The following is a 13,042-nucleotide window of genomic DNA, read 5'->3' on the forward strand; positions in this document are numbered from 1 at the left end:
AGCAAAAGGGAAATTAGCTACTGCTATACGCACCCATATGGATAAATTTCACTAGCTATACTAAATACTCTTCTAAAAACCAGGTTGCCAAAGAATACATATAATAAAGTACTATAATATAAACCTTTGCACATGAACATGAGATCCTCTTATGAGAAATGTATACTTATATATACTAAACACACACACACGCACACACACACCCACGCATACACACACACACACACACACACACACACACACACACACACACACAAATCCAGGGAGCAAAAGCTTGCCCACTGAAAAAGGTGTCCCTCCTCTGAAGGGCTGAGGACAGGTGGGTGAGACCAGCAGCCTTTTTACCAAACCACTGTGTGTTTCAAAGCTGGGCCGCAGACATGCAATGTTCCAAATAAGTATTCTTTGTTCCTTTGGTGCCTTACGTATTTCATAACCCAAATTTAAAAATATAAACTTACAGCTTTTAAGACAAAGGTCCCTCTAACACTTTCCTCTAAAGTCCTCATGGCTGATGGATGGAGACAGCAACTCTGCACTCAGCAGAGACCCTAAAGCCCTGTGTCCCAAAACCAAACCCATTTCCAAGGCTTTCAAAATCATTTCTTATTACCTCATGCTTAAGGAATCCTTTACCAGTAGTACTATACTATGGGAAAGTCATCTCCACCACCAGAAAGTTTCTATATTTAGTAAAAGTAACTGTCCTGTTTCTGAAGCAAAAGAAAACAAAAACGGAACTCTGAACTGCAACGGCTCCTCGGGGATCTGTTCAATGTTCAGTTAGTTGCGAGGGATGCCAGTAGTCCCCATGTGTGACAGCAGAACACAGGGGTGCTAAAGAAGGATGAACTTCTGCCTGGTGGGGAGGACCCTCCCATCCCATCCTGGAATGTTTAGAAACTCAGACAGAGAGGTGGAGTCAGAAGCACCCCCCCACCCCACCCCACCCCTGTAATTCCCTTTCTTACCCCAACCCCCACTCCTGTCCACAGCAAGGAACAGAACTCGCTCCTGGTCCACTGAGCCCAAGTGAGAGCCACACATTTACTTTTAGCATGGATCCTGCTGCAACAAAAACCATTATTTAGAAAAGACAACACATTTAGACAGCTGAACCTTTCTTAAACACAGAGAAGACACACAAAAGAGAAACAAATCTAGAGGCATACCAGAGGAGCCCATGCAAGAAACTATTTTAATACACGCTTTCTCCCAGTCTCTCTGCATCACACACGGACAGTGATGGTTTCCCAAAGTGCTGTGTCCCTACTTTTACAATGTTCGACAACCTGCTCTCCATGTAATTAAACACGGCCAACTTCCTATTCAAAAAATCACTAGAATACATCACTGAAAGGGGACTGCTATTGATTCCCTAATGAAATATCAGTTAATTACTTAATCTTTCTTAATGAAATGATTAACATCCTTTCAACAAGCAAGACACCTCAGTCGCTATCAAGCTGAGATCTCCAGTGCTGAAGTTTAGTCTACTGGAGAACTTTGTTTAAGTGCATAAACGTCAGAACAGAAGCAAATGAACTTGGTGTCACCTAATTATCCCAAAGGGCACCAGAACCCAGCACCGACTGAGATGGAAAGTCCTAAACAGTGAAAACAGTTTTCAGCTGTTATTAAAATGAGGCCACACCAGAATTAAAATGGAAATTAGAAAACCAGTTAAGAGAAGTCTGGGAAACTTCAAAAGGTCCATTACAAACACAGACCCCACCCACACCCATATGTTGGGACAACTTTCACTTAGGTAACTCTTGGATCTGAGTAGGGAGAGCTCCAGAGCCTACACAGGCCTTCTCAGCATGTGATCTCCCCTTATCTCCTAATCTTGAAGGAGGCATTCTTGATAGGATTCGTTTCTATATTTGTGTGGCATCCTTGGCTAGGCTCTCTCCATCAATATCTGAGCATGTCCCATCACATACACAGAGAATCTCCCAACATGCTTAGGGAACTCAAAATACTTGTGCCAGCAGGTTAATCTAAGGAACAGACCGTTTAGATCTTGAAATGAAACTTGACTAATGAGAGTAGAGAGGAAATCCCAGAATGCCATTTGGTGGAAACTAACAGCTATAAGGTGACCAACCGCATCACCCAGGAGATGCCGAGGGAGACGACTCCTGAAGGGAAAGATCGGACACTTGGTAGAAGGATATGATGCTCTACAATGCTCCTTCCACTTGCTTGAACCCAGAGGCTCTTCTGTAGCCTGCATATCCCCAAGCAATGTTTCCTTCTGTGCTTGACTCTGAAAAGGAAGCTTGCCCACCTTTATTCAGGTTTTACGGGGGCCAAGCAAATCCTCCTGAGGGGTGGTTACAAGCGCTTCTGTGACTCTGAGCACTGAGGTAGTCAGTCAGCTTTCTTGTCTCCTTGTCTTATGCATGTCTAACTGTGGATGGTGTTTTCAAGCACAAGGCTTGGACCCATCCCAGGTGTGGGGAGCTAGGAGCTGTGTGACCACCTCTGTGTTTGACCCACAGCTCTGTTGAGAGTTCACGTTTGGTTAAAAACAATTGGTCTTCACTCTAAATGCAGACAACGACAACAACAACACAGGACCACCTTCCAAACAAAAATGGTTAGCAACACTCAGCAGGGTTGGTTTTGCTGCCTGCCTCCAATGACAATGATCACCTGGGACCATCAGTCTCTATCCTGTAGGCATCTGAGCTACATCAGAAAAATTATCAATGCACTCTACTTGCTAGTCATCAATAATTCTGATTCAAGGGCTGGCCAGTGGCTAAGAGTGCTTGCTCCAGAAGCAGGAGGACCTGAGTTTAGACCCAGGTAAAAGCCGGGAGTGGCTGCATGCACCTGTAACTCCAGCACTGTGAGAGGAGAAGACACAGACGCTCCCTGGCCAGGCAGCCTACCTGAAAAAGAGCCAACTCCAAGATCAGAAAGAAACCCACCCTATCACAAGGAAAGAAGGCAGAAAGCAACAGAATAGAATACCTGGCTTCCTCGTGTCTCAGTACGCACTGGTGCACACATACACACACTCAGTTCTGATTCAAGAATATGTACTTTAATAACTGTCCTATACATATGCATTCTCAAATTCATTCTTTCTCATTCATATTCTCTCCCCCCCCCCTCTCTCTCAATGCAGGTGAAGAAACTTGCTGGCTGCCTCTGGCTGTGGTGGTGCTCACCTTTAATCTTACTGCTCAGCACTTGGGAGGCAAAAGCAAGCAAATCTCAGTTCGAGGCCAGTCTGGTCTACAGAGGGAGTGCCAGAAGAACCAAGGCTACACCGTGAAACCCTGTCTTAAAAACAAACGAAATGCCCACAAGATTGTCTGCAACTTCCTTCCACCCCTAATAAGAGCATCTACCTGGATCCCAGTGCTCACCTTGCTCAGGGAGGGCAGGGCTCCAGCAAAACTGACGGCTTCCTCCCTCTACACACATCACTCACTGACCTGAAATTGTACAACAAGGCCCTGTTGCTGATTTACTGAGCTCAGAGGATAGCCCTCCACCATGCAACACACAGGCAGGAGCCTGGAGAAAGCTGAAGAAAAACAAAGTAACACTGAAGTGTACGGGTGAGAGGAAGACACTGGGAATTCACACTACATTTGATGCTGGAAATAGAACCCAGTATTCTAGTCCTAAGGCAAAGCACACGATTAGTAAAAATCGGAGGACCTGACAAAATGCCACTGGTAACAAATAAGCATGTATCCAAATACAAAATTCAGAGGACAATCCCTGTTTCAAACAAAGAGAATCTACTCTCAAATATAAACAGGGACCCTCAGCAACCCGCTCTCATCTTCTCCCTGGATCCTCGGAGAGCCAAGCTAGCCTTTAACATCTTCAAACAGGAGGCCACTCTTCTCAGTCAGGGGCCCCTCCACCTCAGCTCCTGATTCAACAGCAATGAGAGAGAGTAAACCCAACACAGAAGGATCCTGCAAGGAAAGACTGGAGTCGTAAACAGAACTCTGGAACACGACTGTGTGTGTATTCATTATTTCTCTTTGAAAAAAAATCTATTTTATTAAAAATGTGATTTGGAGAGAAAGAGCAATTAGCCCAGGACAGGCACTGCTGAGATGCACCGAATACATCAGACATATGTAAATATTTCACGGTATCAGTTCCGTTTGAGTAGACCTGTCAGGATATTTACAGGGCTTGACAGTACTTCGGTCTTTAATTAAAATTTTGCCCAGATACTTTAATGTAATTTAAATAGATTATTAGTTGTCAGGATCTAATATAAATTTTGTTTACGATTTAGTTACTTTAAGTACTGGGATTGAGGAAACTAATTTAACCCAACAACTGAGTGGCCTGGAAGAGCAAGATCAAGCCACCAGAAGCCCCCCCCCCCCCAGCATCCTCTGCATTCAGCCCATAGCCTTACAGGACTACAGCGTCATGGTAAACCTCCCACCCCAACCAGTGCCCACACCAGTGCTTCTGTGGAGCAGAAGGACTGGGAGGTCAGAGGCAAAGGCATGTGCACCTGCTCAGGTTCCAGGCTGTGTCCTCACATGAAGTTTTCTCTTCTCGTGGCTGCCTAAGAAATCATCTTCTCACTTTCAGAAGCACACACTAACAACCCAAGAAACACCTGTTGTGTTCCAGAGCCAAAGCATATGTTAGAAACGAGTGTCAGGACTGCAGAAAGAAAAACAAGCCGGGGAGAGATGTCTCTAAGCTAACCTGGCCCACATACCTCATGTGAGTAAAAGTGGAGACACAAATGCAGCTTCCAGCCCTGTCTCATGAATGGGAGCTGCCTTTTACACAAGGTTTGAGAAATGCCTTCCCACAAACTGACAGTAATTAATAAGAATAATTTACTAAAGAAACAAAGAAAGCTGTCTAATTGTCTTCCCTAAGTGCCATGTACTTGACCTCCACAGACTTCCTCTGCAGAACACCAGCCGAAGCCCACACAGCAAGATCATCGCAGGGAGTGAAAGCAGAGCATTTCTTGAAATCAACTGTTCCTTACATTTATTTTCAGGTTAGGGACAAAAGCCAAATCTGCATCGCGTCCCATTAACCCTGTGGTCACGTGCACACTGAGATAGAGAATCCCCTAAGGAAGGGAAGGGTTAACTGTCGTGCAGAAGGCATCCTTATTGGGCCAGGTTTGCCCCTATTTTAAGAAGTCATCTCATCTCACACACTGCTGCTGCACCAGCTTTTGGCACCCCTAACTTTAATTCATCCAAGTATCAGACTAGAAGTAATTTTCAAAATTCAGTTGAAGGCGGCTCTTTGCATACCATGCCTGGTCCGTGGCTGAGTGGCCTTCAGATGACGGAACAAGCAAAGGGAAGAATCATTTGGGAAAACGTGCAAACCCTTTCTGGCTGGCTTTGCTCACAGGCTCAGTGTTTGATCGCTTGATGGGATTTGCTGCAGTCAGAAAAAAAAAACTCACAAATAATAAATGTATACACAAAATCTCAAAGTATGGAATTCACCTGTTCAGTCATCAAATGCTTTTGTCGGATTTATTTTCAACACATAACCTATTCTCTGCTTAGAGTTGTTATTTATAGTCCATATTTTAAAACATGCTTTAAGACAATGGCTACTATTGCTTACTTAGCAAAACAGCCTTTGCTCTGACTGAAGTGTATAAAAGGGGCATGGTATCTAACAAGATAAGAAAGTAAGAAAAAAGTACTCAGGAAAAGAAATTGTTTTAAATAAGAATACCACCTGTGCAAACGAAGCTAAGCTCTGGGAACCCTCTCTTGAAACCTGGAGAAACAGCCCATATTTGATGCCTTGAAGTTGCAATTAAATTGTAGTAATTTAAGATTAGCGGGAGAGCAAAGGGCAGCTGGAGGCCTTTGCAGGGCTTCCCTCCCTACTTAATGTTCTGCACTCGGGTTAAATGAGTTTCTTTAATGTAAGTACCTTAAAGTAACCGAATCATAAACAAAATTTATACTATTTTCTGTTAGTCTGCAATCTATTGAAATTTGACTAATGTGTGCCTAAAATGATTTTTAATAGGTAAAGCTCTGGCTATTCCTTCCCTGTAAATACTCTGGATATAGCCACTGAAATGGGATCAGACCTCTAGCACCTAAACCTAGAATACGCCAGGGACTGGGGGGTGGGGGTTGGGAGAGGGTGGGCAAGAGACAGAGGTGGAACAATAATGGTACAAAATTAAGTTGGAGTTTAATGCAAACCAAATAGAAATGCATGCATTAGGAATGGCTGCAAAGGGGAAGCTGGGCTCCAAAGGCTGTCAAATGTGCTAGTCCCTCCCTTCTCTTTCCCAATTCTGGTATTGGTCATGCCGTAGTAAAATGTATTTGTTTAGGAAATAGCCCAGTTTTTCTGTTCATTTCAGCAACTGCTGCAAACCCAACACCCTTCCACAGAGCCTCAGCATGCAACTGTACAAAGTCAGGGGTCTGCGAGGAAGCAAGGAAAACCTGAGTCACAGGAAAAATAAAAGTGCTCAGGCCCAATATTAACTCGACTAACTTCTGCTATTGTTGGTGCAAATGATTTAACTACAAAATATTTACAGCTTTTTTAAAACATGACATATTGCAGAAAATTGCCTAACAGCATCCATGTGTATGTTTAACCCACATTGCTTAATTATACAATAAAGGTATACCCAATAAAAGCGTCAGACTTTGAAACATGTTGTGTACCATGGTTATGAAACTCTAGGTTATAAGAAAAAAAAAAAAAACAAACCAAAGTAGTCACTATGTGACAGGCACTAGTTAATTAAAAATTCAAGCCTTAAGTGACAATGATTTTTATTCTTCTGTATGTGCTTACTTGTCCTATTTCATACTTTGTTCTACATAATTAAAGATGACGTCTAATTTAGGGATAGTTTGTAGCTGAAAAAAAAAGTGTTACATAGTTTACACTTCAGGCTTTAAATATAAACATAGTATCTTGAGGGTATCTCCCGCAATGTAAACTCCCTCCTTTGACACAGTTACTTTGAATAATTAATGTTTCCTTGGTATTACTTTGACAAACCTGTGGGGGGGGGGGGAATGCTAAAGAAATTACTGTTACTACTTTCCTTAAAAATGAAATAGTTAAAATTTCCTAGACAACAAGGGAGGCCAAGTTACAAAGAAACTGAATAAAGCAGCAGCTGGTCATACTGAATGTCAATCAAAAAAAGAAAAAAAGAGGTCATGTGTAATCTAGAGAAGGCTCTCTCTTTTAAATTCCAAAACTGGGCTTTATCACTTGAGTTTCTTCCTTTTGTTTTTAACTACAACAGCAAATTTAAACCCTCACATATAAAACTCTGGCTCCCTGAAAGGCAAATCTTCTAAGCTGGATGTGAGAAAATGTTATCTAACTGGTGTGGGAGTCTAATGTTGGGAAAAAGAATTCCACGGTGAGGTTCTGGTTAACAAGTAAGACAATTCAGATGACTTAATATTTCTTTGGATACCTTTTAAGAGTCCGTTCTCCTAAAAAAAGGAAATGTATTACAAAATAGTAACTTGTTTAGCAATTCAGCATCCATAGGAACTCAAAAGCAGCCCAGAGGCTGGGCATTTCCTTCCAAGTGAAGCTTCACTTGCACAATAGAGATAAGCATTTGCAATGGTCCATTTCTGCATAAGTGAACATATAACCTTGCTGGGTTCTCCCTCATAGCAGTTCCTGACAACAACCCAGCAGCAGCCCTGTTTGATCTCCCCTGCTTCCTTAATTTGGGTTGTCAAGGCTCAGCAGTTGGAGGCTGTTTACTTTTCAAAAAAAAAAAAAAAGTGAATTTCCCCCTCCCTCTCGCATACAATGACTAATCCAAAATGGGGGGAGTAAGGGAGTTGTAGCCACTAGCAAGATGCTAAACCTTTCCCCCCTGGCACTAAGATTTTAGATGACACTTTTTCAATGGTAAGTGTTTTGAGTTTTATTTATACTTTTAATGCTCTTTAAATATTAGACATTTCAAAGAAGGGAGGGCAAACCCACCCACCCCCTTTTAGAAAAAAAAATCTGAGCCCAGTTTTCTTTTTTTTCCAGACTCTAAAGAGATATGCACTTCAAAATCAAAACTCGAAAATGATCTGAAATAGAAATTAGCAAGGACGCTGCTGCCTCCACCAAACTGAATAGAAAACATCTCAAGTCTTACTAGCTCTCTTATATTCTCACCAAGCCAGTCCCAAAACTGATTCTCGCTATGAAAAAAATGAAGAGTGAAAAAAAAAAGGCAAGAATTTGGGATCCTCCAATACATTTTCAGAAACAGGGAAAAAAAATTCTTTAATATCCTTGGGTTTTTCTCAGTTCATCTATTTTGCAAGTTCTTCCAGGCTATGGCCCAAGGAAGATGAAGTGCAAGGGTTTCAACCGGCAGACTCCTCAACCGGAATCCAAAATGTTCCTCCCGCGGCCTTCTTGCTTGAAGAGCAGAGACAAAATAAGAAATCAGAACTCGGAAAATACCTGGAGCCTGCCGTGAGAGCGACCGTGGGCCCTCGGCAGTGTGCTGGGTAAGCTCAAATGCAACCCAATGAAACGTTCATTAATTTCATTATTCTACTTAAAGCGCCCAGATGAAGGGGCTGGGGGTGGGGTGGAAGAAAAAAGGAAGAAACAAGTTTCATTTTGGGTCCTCCAGTCAAGCCATAAGAAAATAAATTAAGATGAAAACGTAGGATGAGCCTAGCCTAAATCAATACACTTTGAAATCAGCCCAGCTAGGGTATTGGACACAATGGCTTGGAAATAATTAATAGTTATAAGGGGGGAGCGGGCTGAGAAGTAGAGCGAGGGATGTCACCACATTTTACACTTCACATTGCACGCCAACTTTGATCTCCAGATTTTCGGATTCAGGGAGGAAAGTGAGAGGAAAGGGGAGAAAGCAGGTCCCGTATTTGCTTGCACCTACCAGCCGGACGGGCACATTCCTTGCTCCCCGCGCCTGGTCGCGGATCTCTGGTTGTCCAGGCTGGCTGATACAGCGCCCCGGCTTCCTCGTTTCTCTCCCCCCTTCCCCCCGCCCGCGCGCCTGCCACAGCCGCCTCAACTTACCCACGGAGTCCGGGGAGGAGGCGCCGGCAGCTCCACGCTTCTCCGCGCCGCCGCCGCCGCCGCCGCTGCCCCTCGCCCGCCGCGCGCCGTCCTCTTGGGGCAAAGTTTCGGGGTCTGCGATCGACAAGAGACCGGGGCGACCCTCAGCAAGTCTTCCTTCCGTGAAGGTTGTGTAGTGAGGGGCTCGAAGGGGACGAGGTGATTAGGCGGAGGGGGCCGGAGTAGATAGGGGGGCAGCAGGAAGGAGAGGACCCCGAGCTCCGGGGGGGACAGGGTAGGAGGATGCGCCGCGGGGGATCCCTGCAGGGATCGGGAAACCCGGAGCCCGGCTTGAGCCTTAGTCTCAGCACCTTCCCGGGATCTTACAAAGTTGCAACAACAAAAAAGGAGGGGCAGGACCGGGGGAAAGGGGTGGGATAGGGCTGCGGTGGCAGGCGCAAGGTTTGGAGTTACAACTGTTTATTTAGTCCTTAGACTCCCAGGGGGCGGGAGCTGCGCGGGAATGGGGGTGCTGCAGGCAGCAATTTCCAAGCAAACACTGGGGTGGGGGGGCATGAGACTTTGTTTCTGGGCGCGGAGCTCCCTGGCGCCCGTGTGTGTCACCGCCAGTCTCCAGGGACTAAGGCGGAGCTCACAACAGGTGGGGAGGGGGACAAGGAATCAAAGTTTCCGAGCGCAGCAGGGTGTGAGGGGGGAGAGAAGGGGAGGCGGGGGCGCGAGGAGGCGGAGGCAGCAGATGACCACGACCCTGCGGCAGCTGGCAAACTCCTCGGCTCCCGGCGCCGCCGCCACCGCCTCGGTCCCCACCCGAAGCGCGCGCCGCCTCGTCTGGTCGGCTCCAGAGAGACGTCTCCGAGGGACAGGAACCGAGAATCGAGAGCACGGGAGGAAAGCTGCGCGCAGGCGAGAAACGGAGAGCCATCGGTGGCCGGGACAGGGCCGGAGGGGCGCGGTGGCACGCGCGTGTCGCAGAGCAGATCCCTGAGCTTAAGAGGCGCAGGGGTCAGAAGCGAAAGTGTGTGGTGGTGGGGGTGTCGAGAGTACGAGGGCCGAGGGTTCTCGCGGTGCGCCCTGTCCCCAAGCCCACTCGCGATCTTGCTACGGCTGGCGCGGGCTCTGTCTCTGACAAGCGGGGGCCGAACGCGCGTGGGGTGCGTGTCTGGCAGAGGGTGCGCGGGTGTGTGTATGAGTTTTCCAGGCTCTCAGGGTTAGCTAGAGAGCGTCCACACCGCTGAGTTCGGACCAAAACACGCGTGGCTGCAGGGATGTCGCCAAGCACCCGGCCCTGGGCGCAGGCGTCCCTGCTCAGCCCTCCAGCGTTCTCGGGCAGCCCGGGGGCATAGAAGGGGCACGCACCCCTGGATAATAGGGGAAAAGTTTGCTCCAAGTTCAAACTTTAAGCTCAGTAGATGATGCCACTCGCCCCCGCCTACCGCGGCCGGGTCCCGGGTCCCCGCACCAGGCGGCCACCAAACGCTGACACTGGGCACTCAAAGTTGCGACAGGCGGCCTGGGCTTATAGATCGCTCTACCCGAGCGGCTCGAGTGAGCGCAGAGAGAGGCGCGAGGGGCCGAGGGGGAGGTGAGCTGGTCTGTGTGGCCACCACGGCACCCCACAGTGACTTATGCAAATGGACCCAAGGGTGCGGGAGCCTCCCGCGCTTCCTCCAGCCCGGCGCCCGCGCGCGGCCCCCACCCACGCAGAGCCTGGGCCCCGACTCCGGAGCGAGTCCAGGGTAGAGGGTTGGGGGAGATGCACGTGGAGCCTGGAGATGAAAAGTAGGATTTTTTTTCTTTTTTCTTTTTTCTTTTTCTTTTTTTTTTCCTTTTTTTTTTTTGTGCTGGTTGTTGTTGTTGTTTAAAGTGGCGGAAACAAGGCAGGAGGCGGCTTGGGAAAAAAAAAGTGGAGCAGAAATGGAAAAATACGAACTCACCCGCGGCAAATGGTCTCTCGGTGCAAACTAAGGTGTTTTCGGGGCCTTTCCCCGCGCGCGCCCACTCCCGCCCGCGCGCGCCCCCCGCTCACACACGCACACGCGCGCACACACGCACTCGCGGGCGAGGGCCGGGCCGCGAGCACAGCGTGCAGCTGCCACACAATAAATAACAATAGATTCCTCCGCTCCGGACTTGTTCCGGAGCCGCGCCAGCGCCGCCGGCCGCGAGGCGCCCCCAACCCGCGCCGGCCCCTCGCTGGCCTCAAGCCCGGCTGGCCGCGTTCTTAAAGCTCCGGTGACCCGCCGAACGCGACCTGCACCCCGATGCGGCGCCCTTGGGTCGCCTACCCCCCTCCCCCCCGCATCCCGGAACAAATAAATAAATAAGGCGCGCAAGAGAGGCCATCGCGTCGCGGAGGGAGATGTTGTTATTTTTTGCTGTTGTGCGTCCCTGACGTCACATCCACCTGCTGGGTAAACAACAGAGCTCGCGGGGGGGAGGCGGGGGGATCGCAATTGCCAAGTGAGGAACGTGGGGAGGGGAAGAGGGGGAAAGGGAGGCAGAGCCCCAAGACCCGGGAAGGAAACGCCACAACAGTTCCTAGGCAAAGGAAGCCTGGATGAGAAAAGCTGGGAAATGAGGGGCCTGGGCTGGAGGGGTCCTCTCAGAAGAGGGGAGAGGAGCCCATTTCAGACCCTGGGAAATGGAGAGGAAGAGTGGCAGCAATTAGGAACGCAGAGGGGAAAGCCTAGGCGATTCGCTGGGGTCTGAGCTAAGAAATCCAGGAGGGAAGAGGACAGGCGGGGATAGTTTCCTCCAGTTAAAAGTGAAAGTGCTTCGCCTGGGTGACAGTTGGAGCGGAGGGCGGCAGGGGCGGCGTTCCAGCCCGGCGCCTGCTCCCGGGTCCTCCCTCGGTCTCTCCCCTTTCTTTCTGCACTTTGTCCAATGAAAGGAGGCGAGTTCGGAAGGTGAAAGTTCAGCTGAAGGACAAACCCCTGATTGCAAGGAAACAGAAACCCCTCCAGCCAGGGGGATTTTCCCCTGCATCGCGGAATCGGGAGAGAGTGATGGGAGCAAGAACTTGCTCCCTCAGGCCTTGTCAGCCCCTGCAGGAATGTTATCCTTCTCGCCTGGTCCACTGGGGTGGGGGTGGGGGATAAGGGGGAAAGTGGCTGCAACGGAGAACTGTTTTCTCCACGGTTCCTCTCAAGAAAACACCCGGGCTGGCATGTCAATCACTTGTTTAACACAAATTACCTGCTCTCAAGAACATCAGTCACGTGAGAGAAAAAAAAAAAGCTCTGTACAATTCTTTGGGAAGGTGAGATTTTCTTTTTTGCTGTTCTGAAGTTTGTTTGAGTATGTAAATAAGTACCCAAGGTGCCCAGATGAAATATTTTTGAGATTTAAATAAAAAAACATACGACAAAAAGCACTTTTATCAACAGAAACAGGAAAGCCGTTTGTTTGTTTGTTTGTTTGTTTGTTTGTTTGTTGGTGCTTCCAACATGGGACTTAGAAAGATTCAAGACCTCTGTGGCTTCTGGTGAACAGAAATTATTTCTTCAGGCCTATCATCCTGGAGGCTGCCAAACTCCCAAGCCAGGGTTTCCAGCTACTGACTGGCTAGTATGTCTACTAGGCTAATTCTTTATGAGAATATTCTGAAAGTCACCTTATGGTTTTCCCCCAAAGCACTAAGAGAGCTGGGGCGTGTCTGCTGCCATTCGCAGTGTCTGCTGCCATTCGCGTCTTCAGACTAGCACCGATGTAGATAATACCCTGAAAATAATAGATTCTCTTGGATAATGTTTTTTGACAAATACTATTAAACGTTCATTTGCAGAGTTTAAATCTAAATTGAAATGAGAATGTGAGACTACCATTTAAATTTATATCATGTTTGGGAAGTAAAATAATTAGTAACAAAACCATTCACTGGTGTTGCAGAATAAAGCCAGAGGAAGGTAGTGCATACTAAGATAGAAGTCATGCTGTAAGAGACTCGATGCCCGGCAAACAAGACGGTCATCCCATTTTTTTACACTAG

General features: G+C 47.6%; 2 protein-coding genes and 1 long non-coding RNA gene across 25 annotated transcripts in view; 1 reads left to right on the top strand and 2 right to left on the bottom strand.

Annotated features, from left to right (window-relative positions):
* The window catches only part of Foxp1 (forkhead box P1), a 595,264-nt gene extending 584,109 nt beyond the window's left edge, over window positions 1-11,155 (bottom strand). For 11 of the 19 annotated variants that reach the window (XM_087656767.1, XM_087656772.1, XM_087656758.1 and 8 more), the window contains exon 1: window positions 10,989-11,155. The gene's annotated coding sequence lies outside the window, so the exon portion shown is untranslated. 19 annotated transcript variants of the gene reach the window in all.
* The window catches only part of LOC102555037 (uncharacterized), a 58,367-nt gene continuing 52,986 nt past the window's right edge, over window positions 7,662-13,042 (top strand). For 2 of the 5 annotated variants that reach the window (XR_015686924.1, XR_015686922.1), the window contains exon 1: window positions 9,780-10,069. This is a non-coding gene — a long non-coding RNA (uncharacterized LOC102555037). Of the gene's footprint in view, window positions 7,909-8,037; window positions 8,511-9,779; window positions 10,070-13,042 lie in introns of those variants that run through there. The other 3 variants (XR_015686920.1, XR_015686921.1, XR_015686923.1) reach the window with 3 other exon arrangements.
* LOC147994997 (uncharacterized) overlaps window positions 7,913-13,042 on the bottom strand; it is an 82,018-nt gene continuing 76,888 nt past the window's right edge. Inside the window, exons 2-3 of the mRNA XM_087659782.1 lie at window positions 9,055-9,168; window positions 7,913-8,418 (exon numbers count right to left, since the gene is read on the bottom strand). Of these exons, the coding sequence (XP_087515908.1) occupies window positions 8,306-8,418; window positions 9,055-9,168 (227 nt within the window). The 3' untranslated portion in view covers window positions 7,913-8,305. The remainder of the gene's footprint in view (window positions 8,419-9,054; window positions 9,169-13,042) is intronic.

This window comes from Rattus norvegicus, chromosome 4 (genome assembly GCF_021556685.1).
Source record: "Rattus norvegicus strain SHRSP/BbbUtx chromosome 4, alternate assembly SHRSP_T2T, whole genome shotgun sequence".
NCBI lineage: Eukaryota > Metazoa > Chordata > Mammalia > Rodentia > Muridae > Rattus > Rattus norvegicus.